Genomic DNA, 20,709 nt, shown 5'->3' on the forward strand with positions numbered 1-20,709 from the left:
TATTGTATTAAAGATATTACTATACAAGTATTGCGAGTTGCTTCGAGGTTGAGCGAAAGCATAAGTGGCATGGAACTTGCGTGGCACCATTTTTTTTCAATTACATTCTAACGAGTGGAATGTGGCCGTTTGTAACTTTGGGCCATCATTCTTTGATTGCTGTTCCTCATGCATGGCGTTCCTTCACGCTGGTCGAAACAACACGCTGGATGAATTCAATCCACTGAATAGATTAAAACAATCAAGTCGAACGTTGTTTTTAGGTTGAGGTTTATGCATCCAAAGTTAAATCTATCCTCCCCTTCCACGGTTCGGTCTTTAAACTTCATGTGCTACCCTCTTGTTCCATTTAAAAGCAGCATCGAAACCCCACAGATGTTACAAAATGTTTCCACCATGTGAGATTCCGATGAAATCGACGATAGAATAGAAAAGCGCCCTTCGGTCATTTTGCACTTTGAGAGTTAAGAGACTGATTCCTCCGGCACCATCGCGCATGGCTGCCAACCCATCCGTCCGCCAACGACGCGAGCGGGGACGACAGGCGGGGAGAAGTCATCGGCGTCCGAGGAGGAAACGTCGTTTGACTCAGCTCTGCCCTAATTTATTTGATTCGCCAGCGGGGTGGAGTTGCCCTGACACAGAGAACACGAGACGCATACCAACCAGGCGTGTCCCCCAATGGTCTCTCTGCTTCTTGAAACAAATACTACCTTTTTTCATGGTTGATATTCACAAGGAATTGTCGCTAATTATTACCCTTCATCACTTTATCTTCAAGCTCGTTATCACTGCACAGATGTTTCCTGAAGTACCTCCGACAATTCTCATATCGTGCGAACTATATAATTACAAATAAATTTTTATGTAATGTAAGACTTCATTCCAACTTAGCACCAATTGTACGTTATTGATCCAATTGCTCCCAAAACGTTTCATGTGTATGTAGAAATTTTGAGGGCATTCAATTGTTCTCTTCGGGGTCACTGTCTCTCTCAGACCTTTGCGAATGCCCACATATGTACCCTAACTGGGAATGCATATATGTGTGTATTGTGTGTATATATATATACACACACATGCATGTTTGGGATGACTTTTAAGAGCTCGTGCCCTAGTTCCCCCCGGGTCTCCCCCGTCCAGGGGAGAGAGGTGTGTCTCGGTGGCGCCCTTCCGATCCTCCTGCCCCCTCCCCCACATGGATGACCACACTTCTCGTCTCCTCGTGGTCCCGGCCTCGCCCGCACCACGGCGGAGGAAGAGCGCCTCGAGGGGGCGATTAGGAGCTCCTAGGGATGTCGGACCTCAAGGTGGTGCCGCCTCTGAAGCAGAAGGAGGTCAGGAGGCGCGTGAGGAGGCCCCTGGCCCTCGAGTGCCACGGCAGGGGGCCGCCGATCCCGCGAGGGGGCGGCGCTGCCTTCCTCCCATCATCCACTCCGGCACCTGAGCAGGGGGAGAGAGAATCATGGACTTGGAATCAATCGGGTACTACGCTACGTGTGCCATTAAAAAAACCCATTAGTTTTCACTTATGCTTTTAAAAAATCTTCGTGAAGACTAAAACGTTTTCCATTCTATCACCAAGTTGAGATTTCATTACGTTGACTCTGAAACCACTTAGTAATACATTCGCTTAGTAGATGAGTCAGGTTTTTGAATTAAGGAGGAGACGAGGTGGCATTTTCAAATTGTATTAAAAACAACATTCGCCATTGACCGAGTTTGAACCCGGGTCACTCGAGGTCCGGCCGAGTGCTTCAGCCAGGTAAGCTACCAAGGCGCTATCATCGTTCTCATACACTCCGATTTATTTTTCAGTGTAAGAGAACGCCTGGGTAGTTTTACCTGGCCAAAGCACTTGGTCGAACATCAAAAGATTTGGGTTCGAATCCCGGTCAAGGTGAATGATTTTTTAACACTTTGGAAATGTTGCATTGTAGCGCGCATTATCGGATGACTCCGTTTAAAGTTAACCTTGCGGCAACTTCCGCTGTCTCTTATAGTTTAGGAGAAGAAATATTATTCTTTCTAAATCCAAAATTTTCATTTCCAAGCCATTGTCATAGCATATTTCCATTTGAAAATTAACAGGCATATTACGAGATATATCCTCGCATCGGTATGCGTTACTATATATATATATATATATATATATATATATATATATATATATATATATATATATATATATATATATATATATATATATATATTCAGATGTAGATTTTTAAACCATAGAAACACAAAGAAAGGACACTCACATATGTAGTTTACCTCCCGGGTTGAACCAAGCCCACTGAATGCATCATATAGCTGCCTACATATCCCCTCCCATCCCCTTGTTCATTTCCTATTGGTCCCTCACCTCTCCCCCGCACATGTCCTCTCCGCTCTTCCCCGAGAACGGCATTCTGAAGACGACGGCCTTGCCGTCGAAACGTCAAAACTAAATATATAGTATGAGTGTCCTTTCTTTGTTTCGAATTGCGTTTCCAATTGTTTCTCTATGATACATAATTTTTTAGCATGCTAGACAATCTTTTTACGCAAATACCAAACATTTTTTAAACACCCTCGATTAATTTAAATCATACATTTTTCCTGAAGGTTGTGACTAAAATCAAACGTTTTATCAAAATCCGTTTCCGAACCGTAGTTTCAGGCTTTACTTTGCGGCAAATTTCCGTGATTACTGAAAATTGTGATTTCCACTTTACTATTATTTTATTCGCGTGACCCGGGTTTTGAACTTACAGACTAAACTGAATGGGGATCCCGTTTAGTTTAGTTCTTTTAGAAGCCTCGACCACAGGCTATTTGCATTAACTCTTGAGGAGCTAATTTTTCCAATCTCCGCTCTCAGACTCGCACACCCTTTCAAACGATACGACCTCCCTCTGTTTTTCGCGGCGTCCCTCGATTTACCGAATCACAAACAAATGAATCACAATGCGACCTCCGCCTCAAGTACGAGTATGAAAAAATGAGCCTCACTCACCTGAATCAGCCTCGGCCCTCGCGCCCTGCAAGAAAAAGGAGGAATTTCATTAGTCACGTACTGATTACAGCATACCACCCACGTCACCAATAAACGTTCAAGTCGGATATTGTTATACTCTAGTCGAATATGGTCTTATATATTCTAGTCTGGTATCATAGTTTCTAGTGTCAATTGCGATGTAAGAAAAAGAAAAACTGCAGCGAACAAAATTTTAATTTTCTTACTGATGTATCTTTTGAAGCGGCATCATTTACTCTTTACACGATTATTATTCAACGTTCACACAACGATCCCATACAGTTTCAGCGAATTCATGGAAAATTTATTGAATTGACTTGTCAACCACGGTTCATTTTCAAAATTAAAGCCCAAAATATTGACATGGGGCTCATCCAAGTTTTTATGCAAATAACAATGAATGAGATTCATTTAGAGTTTTGAAACTTAAAAATATTATTTAAGAATTTATATCTGAGAGTTTTTGATGTTAATGTTAGCGTATTTTCACAGGTTTTTTTGAAACTGCTTATAGAGTACCGTATTGGTCCATCGTATATAAATATAATACTCACTTCATATGCACCAACCAGGATCAGGAGGCATTATCTATATATTACAAATTACATAAGATCGTTATCATAGTTTCCAGCAGAAAATCACGTGTGTAGATAGTAAAAATAAAACGGGAATGTGAAATCTTCACAACACCCATTTTTTATCAATCTGGCACTAATTTATGAAACTTTATCGAATTATTCATTGATATTTCTAAAAAAATTGCATAGTAGCCCACCTTCCCCCCTGTTGGCGGGATTGATAAAGCATTAGAAATCTATAGTATTTCCATTTGATTTGAAAAGCGACTCACTCAGTACACAAAATTTCCCAGTGTCCAATGGAATAAATGAAACGTATTTCACAGAATATAGTTGAGGGCGGTGGCAATCAATGGACGAAGTGTACGGATTTATAAGCAAAGATGGGCCACGATATTTGAATGCAAGCAAAACTCAAGTATTCAAGGAGAAGGACGAAATATGAGCAGAAGTGAATACAGGGGTCGTGCGAGGGAGAAGTCGTCGTGATCAAAGGTACATCGAAACACCTCGGGGATTATGGAGTGAATGGGGGCGGAAAGCCTCTTTCTCGGTGGGGACCGCCATCCCACTTCATAATCCAGGATAACCTATAAGACATCATCGTCGGAGATGCTGCTGAAAATAATTACCTGCGCTGCAGGATTCCGCACGAAATTCCAAGGTTGATGCGTAGGTGATACTTTAGAGGGAAAGACGACCCTGTGAGCCCCTCGGGATATTTCGAATCTGAGATTTGTTAGTGTAGAATGTAAGTCAACATCAACTCCCGAAGCTATAAATAGCCAAAAAATGTTAAACTTATCTAAAATGACATATATTTGAATTTGTTTCATCACATTAAAAAGATAATAATTCAAAGATTGCTGAGCGCATTGGATAGCGCAGTGCAATAGGCACGGGATGAAAATAAATATAAACAAGACAAAAGGTCGCAGGGTTTGCGAGAAAATGGAAATCTTGCTAAGAAATATAAATAAGAGTTCACAAACTAGAGCAGATGGAACAATTCAATCTCGAAAGTGTTTTAGACCAAAATGATCACCATAAGACGAAGAAAATTTTCAGTGGGCAAAGAAGTTCTTACAAGGAGGAAGTAATTGATGGCAGGTGCTAAGTATGTTAAGAAAAGGCTTTAATATGAGGGTAGGAAGGAAGTATGCGGAATTGAAGACAGGCTCATTGCAGAGTGGTATATCAGGCTTTGTTTTGTTAGGAGAGGCAAGAAAAGACATCCACGTGCCATTTTATAGGCTGCACCCGTTTAAAAAATCTTCCTCAACTGTTGGAACACTAATTTTGATAATTATAAAAAAAAGAGACTCGAGGACCACAATAATAACTTCAATGTTACCACGCATTGACGATGCGTATATGAATTCAAAAATAAACTTGAAATGAAACTCTTTGGCAGGATTACTTTCCCAGTACGAATCTCCTGCATTTAATCAACAAGACCGAATACTATAACAGACGTTATTTTGTGAAAAACATGTTGGTTTTAAAATAGAAGTTCCCTTATCTTAAGGTTTCTTGAGCATAGCTAAGAAATTACTTTAGCATTATAGTAAAATTTACCACAGACGCTGGTATCAAATATACTCCTAAAAACTATGGAAAAACTTAATTTTACGTATTTCCTATATGCATCCAAAGCACTTTAAGTGGTCTACGCGCTGTTTTCGAGTAGACTAAGACAATATTACATTACGCACAGACTAACGCCACTGACCTCCACACAAGAAATGTAAAGACACACGTCCCTATCATTGAAACATTAGCTAACACGCTTGCATCATAGCATCCAGTCATTTTTACGCTCCAAAGGTCCACTTGACACGAATTTAAATAACGCGATAAAGATATTATATATTCCCAGTGAAAGTTCATTTGATGAGCAACCAGTGCAGCCTTCGACCGTCAGATGACGCTCCTCGCACACTAGTTTCATGTTTCCATATTTTATTAGTTAATCTACCGGTTAAGGCAGGTTTTTGGATGGAAACAACAAACAAATACATATTTTTTATCTCCTAACAAAACATAACCCAACATCCTACTCTACAATTAGTCCCTCTTCATCTCTGTGTACTTCCTTCTTCCCGTCCAACATCCCTATTCTGCTCCTTCCCTTTCCCCGTTTGCCTAATATTCTCCCCTCTATTACAGTCTTCAACATCCCGCTGCCAGTCAATACCCCCTTCATCCATTTCTCATCTGCCTCCATAGGATTTTCTACCAACAAACCGCTCTCTTCGCCCACCATACCAAGTACTTCCTCAATTGTTTTCTTCTCGGTCCATTTCACCTTCTCCATTCTTCTCCACACCCACATTTCGTCCAGGTAAACTGTGGAACTATCCTCAACAAGTGTAGGAAATTTGAGACTGTAGTAGATGCTTGTAATCCCAACATCATAATTGGCACAGAATCTTGGCTTAACGATAGCATTACATCGGCCGAAATTTTTCCGTCAAATTATAATGTCTATCGAAGGGATCGAGGTGGGAGGGGCGGAGGAGTATTCATTTGTGTTTGTAGCAACATAATAAGCTTTTTAGATTGGCAACAAAGTAACTGTGAGATGATGTGTGCAAGGATACGAGAAGCAGAAAGTAGCAAATGGTTAAAAATAATTGCTCTCTATAGAAGTCTATGACTATTGTTCTGAAAACCCCCAAGTTAACATCATCATAGCCGGGGATTTAAACCTTTCAGAAATAGGGGGGGCGGCAAAACAGCGGGTGGCGGGCAGGCACAAGATCTGGTAAATCGCCCCATTAATGAAGAAGGGTTTATTTACCCAGGTAGTAAATAAACCCACTAGGGGAGAAAATACCGTCGAAGTTTTACTATTTAGATCTCCAAACCCTATCCTTAGTATAGATGTCTTTCAAGGAATAAGTGGTCACGCAGCAGTGTTTGTTCAAATGGACTGGTATACATCAACAAAAGGTATGGGGGATGAAAAGAAAATTTGGCAATATACCCGGGCAGATGGGGAAGGGTTCCAGGAATTTTTAAGGGGCAAGTTTCCTGGATGGGCAGCTAGTGGAGCGACCGTGGAGAAAATATGGGAAACATTCAAAGAAATAATTCTTGAAGGACAAATGAAGTATGTTCCCATAAAAAATGTTGAAACAGAACATGGATCCGGAGTACTTCAACAAAACCATAAAAAACTAAAGAGAGCGGTAAGAAAGGCACACAGATTAAAGAATGAAAGTAAAGAAATGTCACACCATTACAGGACCTTGGTCCGGAACCTAAACAGGGAAAAGAAGGAGGCAAAGGAAAAATTTCTTATCAATGCAATTTCGAAAGACAATGCAACGAAATTTTATAAATACATGAGAACGAGGTAAGATAACAGGGAACGCGTGAATATATTAAAAACTAAGGAAAAGGGTATTGTAACAGACACTGTAGAAATAGCAAATATGTTCAACTCCTGCTTTACGGATGTTTTTCGGGGAATAGAAAACAAAAAGGAAAATAAGGCTTGCCTAAATTGCTCCGAAACGACAGAGAACTTCATCAGCATAACAGCACCAAATAGCTCACTGCCTTCGACAAACAGTATTATCGTAGAGAACTCATATTTTGTGAAAAAAAATAAGGAGGATGAGGAAAAATAAGTCAGTGGGACCGGATAATATCTCAATTGACATTCTAAAACTGGGTGATACCGCAATAGCTTTGTACCTGAGTCATCTATTCAAAGTAACTTTAAATAATGATGCCTCGCCCAATGATTGGAACAAAGCAAATATTACACCAATTTTCAAGAAAGGGGATAAAACAATAGCCAACAATTATAGACCGGTAAGCATAACCTCAGTTGTTTGCAAAATAATCGAAAAAAAGAATCGCTGAATACATTCGGGAATGTTGGACAAGTGACAGATGGCTATTCAAACACCAACATGGGCTTAGAACGGGATACTCGTGTGAAACGCAGCTTTTGGCATTAAGCCAATATATCGGCGACGCAATAGAGGAAGGAAAGGATGTGGATGCATTAATTGTTGATTTTTCGGCATCTTTTGACTGAGTGCCTCACGATAAAGTATTGTTAAAGTTGGATTCGTTACCATTGGACTTGAGGGTAAAACAATGGATAAAAAATTTCCTTAAAGACAGAACTCAAAAAGTAAAATTAGGGGATACATTTTCAAATGAGGCGAGCGTTTTAGCATGAGTTCCACAAGGCAGTGTTTTAGGGCCATTACTCTTCCTAATTTACGTAAACGATCTACCTAACAATTTACATCCCCAAATAAGACTCTTTGCTAATGATTGCATTATATACAGACGGATAGAGCATGTAAATGACCACGTAATACTACAAAATGACATCGATCGCCTTGGTGACTGGGTGACAAATAATAATATGGGCGTTAATATAAGTAAAAGTAAGCACAAATTTTTCAAATAAAAAGAATGCAGAAAAGGAAATTTACACCCTCTTTGGAGAAAGAATCCCATGTACCAGTCAATGCAAATATTTAGGCATTTATTTAACTAGGGATCCATATGAGGTGGGACATATTAAAAAGATAGAAAAAGTTCAAAGAAAGGCAGCAAGATATGTACTCGGAAGGTACAAAAGAACAGATAGTGCCACAGAAATGTTAGAGTTTGAGAATCTCTGAAATGGGAGAGTTTGAAAAATAGAAGGAAAAGGAGTAGGATAGGCGCGATGTATAGAATTGTTAAAAAGGACAAAGTGTGGGAAGATTTATGGCAAGGGATAGAAAAGCCTAACTTTAAGGGGAAAATGACCATAATTTCAAAATAAAAATAAGGACTCAAAAAACAGATAAGAAACAATACTCTTTTTTAAATAGAACTATTATTGATTGGAACCAGCTGCCTGGAGGTTTGTTTGAGCCCTTTCCATCCAATTTTAGAAGTTTTAAGTATGAATGTAAAGCAGCCACTGGGTAATAAACTTCATTGTAGTTATGTAAATATTGTTTGTATGTGATGTGGAAGTTTGTTTGTATGTGATGTAGAAGTTTGTTTGTATATGATGTGGAAGTATCAATGTATGTAAAATATTTTGTCTCTTATCTGTTTTGATATGTGTCCGTATGTAATTTTCGTTGTAAGAGATAACTCTGACCAAACTTGACCGTTGCCACCAGGAAAATCGCCTAATTGCAACGTAATTGTGTAAATAAAATAAAAATTTCAAAAGCCTCCAGTCTACGTCTATCCTCCTGCTTCAATGACCACGTTTCCGCGCCGTACATAACTACGCTCCATATCAAAGTTTTTACGAGTCTTTTCTTAATATCCTTACTCAACGTCCCCGTCATCAACTCCCTTCTCCTTGTGAAAGCCTCTTTGCCTAGCGCAATTCTTCTCCTTACGTCCCTACTTCTTTGACCTTGTTGGTCAAAAGCACTTCCTTGATCCGTAAACTATTCTACCTGCTCTAGTATTTGCCCTCCTATCTTAAAGCTAAGCTTAGCCTTTGCCTTTCTCTTTCTGAAGAACCGCATAACATTTGTTTTTTAAATTTGGATTCTCATCCCATATATATCGCAATGAATTCATAGCCTTTCTGAATTCAAATAAACAATGAAGAACATAATGGACTAGTTTTTTAAACTAGCGACTGAGTGCGTAGGCTTTGAATGACAATTTCCAATTTGAGCGAAAATGATAATTATTCTGGGAATGATGAATGCAATTGACTTTCTCGAAGACGCAAGCGTGGAAAATGGCGCCGGAGACTGCCGATGGAAAACTAAATCGTAAATCCGATTTACCAGATTTACGGAACTCGCGAACGCACCGAATTCAAAAGCGCTAGTGGACTCCTCGTCGCGATACTCTTAGGCAAATTTATGCGCATAAGCCACGCCTTGACGACCGTATTGAAAGTTGAGCGAAAGCATTACCTCAGCAGGAGCAATCTAACAAATCACTAAAACAACTCCTTTCAAGGTATATATTTATGCTAAGAAATCATATTAATAGTTTCCCCTTGCTTACGAACGTGGTTTGGAGATATATCAGCTCGTATTCCCGGGATTCATAAAAAAACTTCACTTATAGGCTGCAGTAAATAAATTTTTGAATTATTCACTTTAAATAGTAGTCGTTTATGTAGTTGACGAAGGGTTTAATTGAAGAAGCGACCTTATGGTCTCCATTTTGTCCTAATTAAGACCTTTACCTATCTGAAGCTAAGCTCTGGGTACTAAAAAGCTGCGGTGTGAAGGGTAAACCATTTACCTGCTGGTTCGGTTATGGGGTTTCCCGATGATGAACAATTTCAGTTTCCAAGTAACCGCGTCGCCATGGCCCGCAAGATAGTATCACAGCAATAGGATTTTCCCTCCGTAGTAGTAGTAGTTTTGAGGGGAGGCGACCGACAGCTAAGGTCATTTGCGCCATAGGGGATGGACAGGAAAGGATGAAGGGTGGAGAGAAACCCGGCGTCGGCATTAGCCTACTCTTTACGAAAGGCGCCAAGGGGTCCGCAGTTTAACGTCCCATCCGACGGACGGCGTACTCCCTCAAAGTGCCCTCCACAAAGCACCTCAAGTAGGGATCGAGATACCTCTGAAAAATATTCAACACCGCCGGGATTAGAACCCGCGCCCTCAGGGTGGGAAGCCAGTACGTTAGCCCCCGCACCATCTCGATCCCCCATTTTCCCTCCGTTTGTGCCCACATTTGATGCATCGTATTAAATCATCAATTTATATCGTATCAAATGGATTTCAGTCATTTTATGGAATTTTAAAATAGCTAATATTTCCATAATTTTTACAAGAAACCTCCTTTTAATGCTTCTGGGTAAAAACATAAGGTATTTAGAAGGCATTTCATTCATTTTCAAAGTTTTGAAAATGTCTCGATTTTCCATTAAATCTAGCCCTTCGGCTTCAAGACGAAATTTTAAATCGTAATAAAGAGACCTCAATCGTTTCTAGAGTGCTGAAAAGTGCGCCTTATTCTAAAATAACCGCAAAATAACTCCAGGTGATCTTAGCGCTAATACCGCCAGAATTAATCTTATTGGTCTCAAAAAAGACATAGCTCCAAAACTCTCGTGTGCACCTCTAAACCACCAAATTCACGTGCAATTGTTTACTCCGATACCTAAAAATATCCCTCAGCCGTGAGGCCCTAGTGTTCACCTTTGGCATGCCTGAATGACAAGTGGACTATTTAGAATTGGGTTTGGAGGCCGTGGGAAATTAAGTGGGGCTAGGCCCTCGATATTATGATTAAATAAGGAGATGGAAAAACATCGCCGGGGGTCGCGTGACTCGGTTGACGGTTGCTGCTGGATACAACCGGAGTCAGCGGGCACAATATTCGGAGTGGATGCCATTGGCGAAAAACGTGGAAATGGAAGGATAATCGGCAGGTAGTTATGGCTCGATAGGGATTCATTGTAAGGAACCTTTACACCGTATGGTTCATCATATACTAATAATATAGTTATTATTTGGTATACGAAGGCTGTCCAGGAAGTTATGCTATAAAAACACGCTGTAACAGACACAGAAAATTTATTATTTTCATCTCAAAAATTCACATCCCTACTATTTTTACACAATCTCCAAACAGATACAAAATTTGCCATATCTCTCTGGACTAGTTTTCAAATTCCTTCGGCTTAAAATTCTGACGCCTGAGATCGCAGCCAACCGATGACGGCATCTTTGAAGTTCCTCGTCGAGACGAGCACAAAACATGCAGTAAGTAGCCAAACTTTTCACTCGTGTTTCCATGCAACAGAGTCGTAGAAATCTGCGGCAAAACTTTCTAAAGATTTCAGATATTGTAAAACATCGCTTTTTTGCATACTTTTCGTCAATTTTCGGGAGCAATTTATTGTTCACCACAGACGGGGACGGCCACTTCCGTCTTCATCATCATCATGGACATTTATGTTAACACTCTTGAAAGAACGACAACGCTGTCGCACCGCTCTGATTGTTACTCAACACATTCAATCCGTGCAGAGCACGCATTTCGCTAAGATGAATGCCAGCAGCTTTGAAGTTTTGTCATCAGTAAAAACCTTATCACTGAACGAACTTCACATTTGGTGGGAATTTAAATTGCATTGTTCATTTTGACTCGCCATAGTACACATGCGACAAGGGGCGCGACTTTCCAATTACAGCAGATCGTGGCGTACATGAACATGCATTGCGTGCGCCAATAAAGGGACCATTCGACTCCCTCCACCAATTCTCATGCCACACGAAAACGGAGTTTACCTCCTGGACAGCCCTCGAATAAGTCATGCATTCGCCGAGCGCCAGATATAGAATACACACGCTATCAGGATAAACTTCCCACGCATTTCAGAACGAGGATAATTATCACTATTAGTATACGCATAATGGCTAAGGTAGGTTTTGAAGCACTTCTAAACCTTAAATCCAAATTTATATCGTGCCACCCATGTCCCAAATAAATCCCTCAGCCTCATTGCGATGTTTCTCTCTCATCTATGTCGATATAATGAAACCTATACTATGTTCGATGTAAAAAAATAATATTTAATACATCGAACAAGACACTGACTGGAAAGGAGACGTCACGAGTTAACGATACGTTAACTGAGGAGTGATTAAAAGCGACCAAGGACGTGACAACTTAAAAGAGTTGCCGGCGCAGCTAACTCAACTCAACTTAGTGAACGCTGGAGGGTCCCAAGCCTCGGGATCGCCCTACGCAATCAACGCCGATCCTCAAGGCGGGTGTGAATATCAACCGCGCGCTAAATGGTATTGTACTATTGTTCAGGACGCATCAAGAGAGGCGCCACCACCCTGTGGTTCCTTCCGATGGACACGCTGACTATGGCTTAATGGTAAGATGTTGACATTTAAACGATTTCGATGACCATAAAGAGTGATTCAATTTTTAAGTAATGAGCACGACTATTATATGCATCGCACATTAGTATATTGCGTTCTTTAAGCATGTTCAAGTGTATTCCCAGCGCCGTAAGATCGCTGGCGAAGCGAAAATGAGACCGCGACCTTGAAATTTCTCTAATCTCCAAGCTCCTAACATCCTCGCAGAGGTGGTGACTCGATGATTAGACCCTCATTTCCTACCTTCCGAATATTTACATCGCCCCACCCAAGCGACGATACACGATATAGCCGACTGCACTTCGCCTAGCACTACCGTCATTGCTGGAGAGATTTGAAACATTGGGGGGGGGGGGTGATTTATCCATCGGTGTGCCGCTGCAGTTGACGAAGACTGAAGCGGATTACGTCCGGAATGAAGGAGACGATCTCTTCTTCATCCAAGGTTCCGACTTCTTGGTCGGCCCAAATGGTTACCTTCTTCATCATCGAAGGAAGTATTCCACAAAATTGCGATGCCGGCGACTTCTTTCGACCGTTCGGCGGAAACTACGATTCGAAAAGTGAGAACCGGGGAAGAACTGTAAGACAATTTTTTGGGAGACACACTCCATCGATATCAGTCAAAAAAGGGGTTTATTTTACTACCGAAACAGAGATAATTACAATTTTATAATGTTTCTGATATGAAGTCGTTTTTTGGCAATACCCTTTGTATTTTTTTCAACCAGAATTTTCATTTTTGGATCCCACGATTCGAAACAGAAAAAAACGTTCATACAAACCAGGATTCGAACCGAAGACCTTCTATCTGGACTAATGTGAAGACAACTACTATATCGGTATCATTCGATCGATATCGACGCAGATTATACTTTTATTTTATGCATGCATACATTATATATATTAAGGTAATCCAGTACCAGTTAAGGTAGGTTTCTGGATGGACACAACTACCAAATAAATATTTTATTACTTCTAACAAAACACAAAATCCCGCATCCTACTCTACATCAGGTCCCTCTTCATCTCTGAGTACTTTCTTCCTCCCTTTATCCCGTCCAACATCCCTATCCTGTTCCTGCCCTTTCCTCGTTTGCCTAACATTCTCCCCTCTATTACAGTCTTCAACATCCCACTGCCGGTCAATACCCCCTTCATCCACTTTTCCTGCCTCCATAGGATTCCTCCCAATAAACCCCTCTCTTCGCCCACCATACCAAGTACTTCCTCGTTTGTTTTCTTCTCTGTCCATTTCACCTTCTCTATTCTTCTCCAAACCCACATTTCAAAAGCCTCCAATCTACGTCTATCCTCCTGCTTCAATGACCACGTTTCCGCGCCGTGCATAACTACGCTCCATATCAAAGTTTTTACGAGTCTTTTCTTAACATCCTTACTCATCGTCCCTGTTATCAACTCCCTCCTCCTTGTGAAAGCCTCTTTGCCTAGCGCAATTCTTCTCCTTACGTCCCTACTACTTTGACCGTGTTGGTCCAAAACACTTCCGAGATACGTAAACTGTTCTACCTGCTCTAGTTTTTGCCCTCCTATTTTGATGTTAAGCTTGCCCTTTTTCTTTCTAGAAAATCGCATAACCTCTGTTTATTAATATTGATTCTCATCCCATACCTGTCGCACTGAATTTCCAATTCCCTAAGCAATGCTTGCAATCCCTTAACCTCCAATCTACGCTTATCATCTTGCTTCAACGAGCATATTTCGGCGCCGTAAAAAACCTTGCTCCATATCACGGTTTTAACGAGCCTAGTCTTAACATCCTGAGTGTCGTCAAAGAAGCTTGCACACCTATCCTTGAGGACTTTCCGAAATCCGCCTTCGAGTCATGGAAAGGCCGCTGGCAAAGGTGTGTTGACGCTCAAGGGATGTGCTTGGGAGAATTTTGAGGCATTGTACTATTTTTTGAAATAAATATATTTTTTTGAAACTTTACCAAATACTTTTTAGACAACCAAGTGCGTATATTCTCTCCCCTTATCTTTACTCCCTCGCGTCGCCTGCTTTCGCTTCCTTCCCCAAACACTCTTTGCAATAACAACTGCATAGTTTGCTGCTATCCGTTGGCGAAACATCAAGGATCCAGATCGCGATTTCTGGAATTTTTACCATTTAGTGATATCAGAAATGAATTTTTCAATCGAATAATTTGAGGAGGTAACATTTTTTGGGTTGGGGCACGGTATTTAACCGGTACTTAGGAGATGAGCCTTTCAGAGGGAATAGTACCTTCCAAATACATTCAGCATCGGAGTACTCTTGACGACGATCGGAGACGTATGGAACAGGTGCACTCGTCACGCGATTGTGTAATGGCAGTGGAAGGGAGTGGAGGGGAGGGAGGGAGGGAGGGAGGGAGGGAGGGAGGGAGGGAGAGGGGGTGCGGGGGGAGGGGTGAGTCAGGAGTGAGGGAAAGAGGGGAGGTTAAACGTTGGGTTGAAATGGTCGTGATGCATACCATTTTTTTGGTGACACGCTCGGCGCGCTGAGGTTTACAATAACTGACGTCCTGCCGATTCCACAGCTTGGAGAGCACTGAGACCGATTTTGTATCAAAGCTTAGTGTTCCTCCCACTTACTCCAAGCAATTCGATCCCACTCCACCAATAGGACATGCGTTGGAAATTTAATTGCATTACTTTCGGAACGTACCCTGTACAAACACACGTTCAAGAATTCCATATCGGATGTTAGATACATGACTGAAAGAGACGGGTTTGGATGAGTCAACTCGGAGACCGCATCTCACAATCGCGTGCGTCCGAAAGCATTGATTCTTGAATGTGTTGAGCTGCCGATCGGCGCGGCATAAATCTTCTGACGTTGGCGAGCGGTTCATGATGATATTGTCTTATCAGAAGATTGAAACTTCGCCCGGGATCAAATTTATTCCTATTTGGAATCACAAAAATAACTGCGGAAAATCAAATACAACGCAGGGTTCGAATTTTTTAAATTAAAGAGAATATTTCGATTAATGACGAAAATGTGTCATTTTCCTTTATTCATTTGTGATTTGGTAAATTAATTTTCCAATTAAATACGGTAATATCTCCCATCTGATAAATTTATGAAATAAATTGAGATCCTTTGAAAATCATATGTGAAAGCACTGCATGCAGTCAACTACTGGTCACCATAGGGGTCAAAGGCGTTAGTCTAGAGGTGACCACTCGCTACTGAAGACTTAGCTATGTACAGTATCACCCTGAAATAACAAAATGAGATATTAAATATTAAGTAACACAAACCATGACATAAATAATAGTTCAACTCATTTCCTCAGGTGTTCAATATGTAAAATATCTACCATTCGTATACATTTATATATATTCAATCAACTTGCACAGGAATATTTAAGAATTGTATCTCTTTATTGATCACGTCAACACTAAGATTTCGAGCCAAAAGAACATGCCGCAATTTTCTTGTTTGATTAGGTGCCGGAAGCAGAGGATTTTCTACCTCTGAATGGAAAAAGTTGGGAGAACCAGTACAAAAACATCATGGCTATGCACTTTTTTTGCAACAATTACATAAAAAATGGCAAGAATAAAGATTAGTCTAGACTTAATTAGACTAAAAATAATTAAGGAGTTAAAATCTAAATTAAAGGATAAGTTTGAAAATATAAGACTATTATTACCGGCCTTTGTCTGAACACTGAAGGGTCTAATGTATTACAAACCAGAGAACCAATACAATAATACTCACACACTTCATACTAAACGTCATTCAAATTCATTAAATTTAAGCAGTTTTGATTCATAGCCAGGAGCGACGGTAGAAATTTGAAATTCAAATTAAATGACCGTCCGCAGCGCTTGTAGCGTTAGCGGACGAATAAGATCGGTTTCACCCTTCCAAGTATCGCGAAAGTGGCAATAAATGTTTGCCATGCAACCACCGGAAAGTGCTCGCCCGCCTTCGCAATGCAATCTTACGGAAAATTTCCCATCTTAATGGCGGCGTCAAACTTTAACGAGCAAAGAGCCAAAGGGAGTAACTCCTTTTTTTTACGAGATCATTATTATGCGGCCTTCTGAAAATGTATGTAAATCAATTATCTGCCTGGTTAACTTGCTTAAGAGAAGAGAAACGACCACTTACTCCGGCAAGAGCGCATCGTCCGACAAGAGTCCAAGCGATAAGAGTGATGCACGAAGGAGGAAACAAACAAGGGCCAAGCGCGGCTGTCAATCAGCGCCTTCGGAGCCCTTTGAATTACACATCGACATCGAAAAAAAATTCCCACCAGAAAGTAGTGCGGCGGCAGGAAGTGCAAGCACCACGAAGTGGGAAGGGTGAGTGACAAGGGTAAGGGAGAGGAAGGGAAAAGGGAATTATATTGTTCAAAAACTATCAAATAACGTACAAACATGCGCATTTGCTGGAGAAAGACTTAATTCAAAACAAAGGATTAATTCTTCAGACAAACTAGTTCCTTTTCATACGAAAAAAGGGGGAACCAAAACCAGGTTCCAACTAGGTACGGAACCAAAACCAAATAGGACAGGTCTCCACCAAAAGAAGACAGGTCATGCAGGATTGAAAGCATGCGGTCACGCGGGAAGAAAGAGTTTCGACGACAAAACACACGAGGTTAGTGAGAGTGAATGCAATTGAGTAGAACTAATTATTCCCAATGACGCTGAGGGTGGCAAGTGGAATATTTGCTAGTGAAAACCCTACAATGTCCATCCCGCATTATCCGTCGGAAAAAGGAGTCCAGCTAATTCTGGCATCTTTTCCCAAATTTCGTATACATGATCCAAGCGATCGATGTATGTTGAAGTGCGAAAAATTTGCGAGACCTCGTTGCTGAAACACGCAAATCTGAATTTATTTAGTAAATTACACCTAGCATTGAATCGTCTTTCTTCTAATGATTCCCACCCCAACTCCATGAGCATTGCAGTGACGCTTTTCGTTTTATTGCAACAGTTTTGAACGAAACAAACTGCCCGACGTTGAACCTTCTCGATTTCCCGAATGAGGTCTTTTTCACTCGGACCCCATACGCTACATGCATACTATATTCTAAATGAGGCCTTACAAGGGCGTGGTAACAACGTTCATTGACCTTGGAGTCACTTCCGACAGTGCGTCTAATGCATCTAAACTTTGCATATGCTTGCCTGCAGATTTTATGTATATGGATTACGTATCAGCCCCCTACCACACCTCGCCCCGAAATCCATCCCAACCACCATTCTCCAAGAATTGAAACCACTCGCTCTTGTATCTCTGGGAAATTTTCAGCAAGAGTTTGCTCTACGCTCCGAAAGAGAGCGTTTAGAGAGACTCCGAGAACTTATTCCCTGTGCCCCCTCGTCATGACTTAAGAACTAGCGAAAGAATACTAGGCTACAGTACTTAGTGTAAGAATTCATAGTTACCAGTACCTACGGGACCTTTGGTAATAATCAGTTGATGACAATTAGGAGAAAATCCATACATAGGATACATTTCTCGTTAATTAGGGCCGTGTGCCTCTACTCGACGCTCAGGGCATACACGATGCTATAAATAGCGAGACTATAAACGCAATATGCGATTCGATTTATACCACGTACCGACGTCTTGTTTAATTTTCCCTCATTACAGGTGATAAGCCCAGCGGTATATGCACGTACCAATGGTTGGCATCTCATGGGGCTCTGGGCCATTCGCATCTGCAGCTTCGGGAGGATGCGTGGTAGTTGCAGATTCGGTTCAAAAACAAATTATACATACGACGCTGTCGCGACGCAAACGATCCATCCACGTGTAAGAAAAGTAATTGCAAGATCGTTGACAGGATTTGAAGTTATAAATAAAATTTGATTCCCCTAAGTCGGTAAAATTTTGTGGTTATTCAAAAAGAAATTTTAGACAGCTGCATCAGCCTGTTTTTGCTGAGTAAGTACGCTTATGAGCGGATTAATTACTACGGCAATATAGTTCTATCATCGGACGTACTCGGAAATATTATCTGGTTGAGTTATCACCGGCCTGCTTTTTTGTAAAAAGAATCGTGCAGATGGATTTCGGATGAGAATCTTCAGGCACGACCGAGGTTACGTACGAGGGTACCTAGAAAGTATCTCGGAGTCACCACCAGATGCCAGCGCTAGCGCAACTAGTTTCCCGCGTAGTAATAGGTAATCCTTAATGAGTAAACATGCAACGGACCAGTGCTCTGGGAAGATGGAAAAACTGCGAGATTCGAGCAGTGATTAAATACTTTTTAAAGGCAGGTATGAAAACAAATGATATTCATGCTGACGCGAAAATAAATCTTCATTAAGTGGAACATTTCAAGAGCTTTCGTCACTGTTATATTAATATACGAATTGTTGTCACACTCACCTCAGTCACCTGATTTGCCTCCACCGGATTTCCATCTCTTCCCCCTGAGCTCAATGATTTTCCCCGGTGGACGGAGGGTCTCTCCAAACAATGGACTAATAGCCGAAGTAGACGGGTATTTTAAAGGCCCGAAAGAATCTAATTTTCGAGATGGGATCAAGACTTAGAAACATCATTGGACCAAGGGCATCGGTGTACAGGGGGACTACATTGAAAAATCAAAAAGTTTTAACGTGGTAAGTGGTTTATTTCTATTCCATTCCGAGAACTTTTCTAATTACCCTCGTATATGCCATTCGATGCATTTCCATTCTAATACTATTTCACTTCAAGTTAAATAGTTGATAAGTCGAACACGACGAAGCGTAGTTTTAAATGCGAATAATTGATCGCGACTGAACACTTTATCCTTAAAGATATTTAAGAGCATTTTGGATTTTTTTCCTAGACCGGACAAATAGAACATCCGAAGCCGTTCTCACGTGACGCCAACATTCAATCCTCCAAATGAGCGGTTCGCACTTGAGTCGTGACGTGACGCGACGCGCACATTTCTCCTTCGACTCCAAAGGCGACGCGGAATGAGCATCGTTGGTCGGAGTTGCAAGCAGTGTGTTGGTTGAGGGTACATAAGTCGTGTTAAGAGCGCCCCGTTTTAAGATCCACTCACAGAATGAGCGTGCTAAGGGAGGCGTCGTAAAACTCTGCGGGAATACACTCGAGGTCCGAACTGCCAACTTCCCTTGTTCACGGAGAAATAAATAGATTCCATCATACCTAGATCCTCGCAAACACCCCTCATTCTCTACGCATACACTTCATCAAATTAGAGAATCGCCAGAATGATTTTGTTTCGATTTAAGACACATGGATGAAGAAAAACCCCACTAGTAGACGACAATTCCTTTCAAATTCCAAAAAACTACAAGATATGCCGCGACAGTAACTTTTTTAACGGATTCCAGTCGAGGCGGATAACTTTTACACTCTTGAAATTGTTAAATAATTCCTTTTTTTCGTTTTTCTTACGAAGTTATCTATCCGATATTAAGATACTGAAACGTAGAATTCATACGTGTAACATTCAATGGCAATGCATTCATAAATTCCACAAACTGCATATTCCTTTATTAACGCAGTAGAGGTAACTTTACGTGCTCCACAAGGGAAGTGCTACCTATTTCATTGCATGTCTATGCCAACGACATTAACTTTGTGGTTTATTGTGTGATACCCTTATTTGCCGCCGACGCAGTAGTTTACAGAGATATCCGTAACCCTGAGAATAAAGTAGCTTTGTAGAATATGACCTTCAAGCTATACAAAGTTGGTGAAACACTTGGCAATTGAAATTAAACTTAAAAAAGTGCGCAGTGAGAAATTATCGGAATAGGAGTAGTTCCCTTCCGAACGCCTGCTGCATCGGGAAAACCGACATGGAATACGTAGCCTTAATTAAATACTTAGGCGTTACCCTCAATCACGATCTCTCCTGGGTGGAACACATGCGGGGAATATATATATATGGACAAGCAAACAAAAAACTAGGATTTAATAGAAGAATATTGGGTAAATGTGACGAAAAGGTTAAAGAGAAATGTAATATTTTTCGGTTAAGCCAAATTAAGAATAACATGCTGCTAGTATCGTAAATGGGATCTTCACGAAGTTGTATTGATTGCCGAATAGGATCGCGTGCAGCGTAGAGGAGCTAGATTTTTGAAACGTTGTTACAATAAACTTAGGAGCGTATCCAAAATACTAGAGCAGCTGGGCAGGGGAATCATTCACGGAGGGAAGGTTAAATTACAGATTAAAAAATCGGGCATAAGTTGGAAGGAGGTCTCTTTAGCGGTGATGTTGAAAATGTATTATTTTACCC

At 41.0% G+C, this 20,709-nt stretch overlaps 1 protein-coding gene across 1 annotated transcript in view; it reads right to left on the reverse strand.

Annotated features, from left to right (window-relative positions):
- Positions 1-1,228: 1,228 nt before the first annotated feature.
- The window catches only part of LOC139695192 (uncharacterized), an 84,300-nt gene continuing 64,819 nt past the window's right edge, over positions 1,229-20,709 (reverse strand). Inside the window, exons 2-3 of the mRNA XM_071593862.1 lie at positions 2,999-3,023; positions 1,229-1,443 (exon numbers count right to left, since the gene is read on the reverse strand). Coding sequence (XP_071449963.1) covers positions 1,280-1,443; positions 2,999-3,023 — 189 coding nt within the window. The 3' untranslated portion in view covers positions 1,229-1,279. The remainder of the gene's footprint in view (positions 1,444-2,998; positions 3,024-20,709) is intronic.

The sequence above is a fragment of the Hetaerina americana genome, unplaced genomic scaffold, assembly GCF_022747635.1.
Source record: "Hetaerina americana unplaced genomic scaffold, ioHetAmer1.1.p SCAF_6, whole genome shotgun sequence".
In the NCBI taxonomy this organism is placed as follows: domain Eukaryota; kingdom Metazoa; phylum Arthropoda; class Insecta; order Odonata; family Calopterygidae; genus Hetaerina; species Hetaerina americana.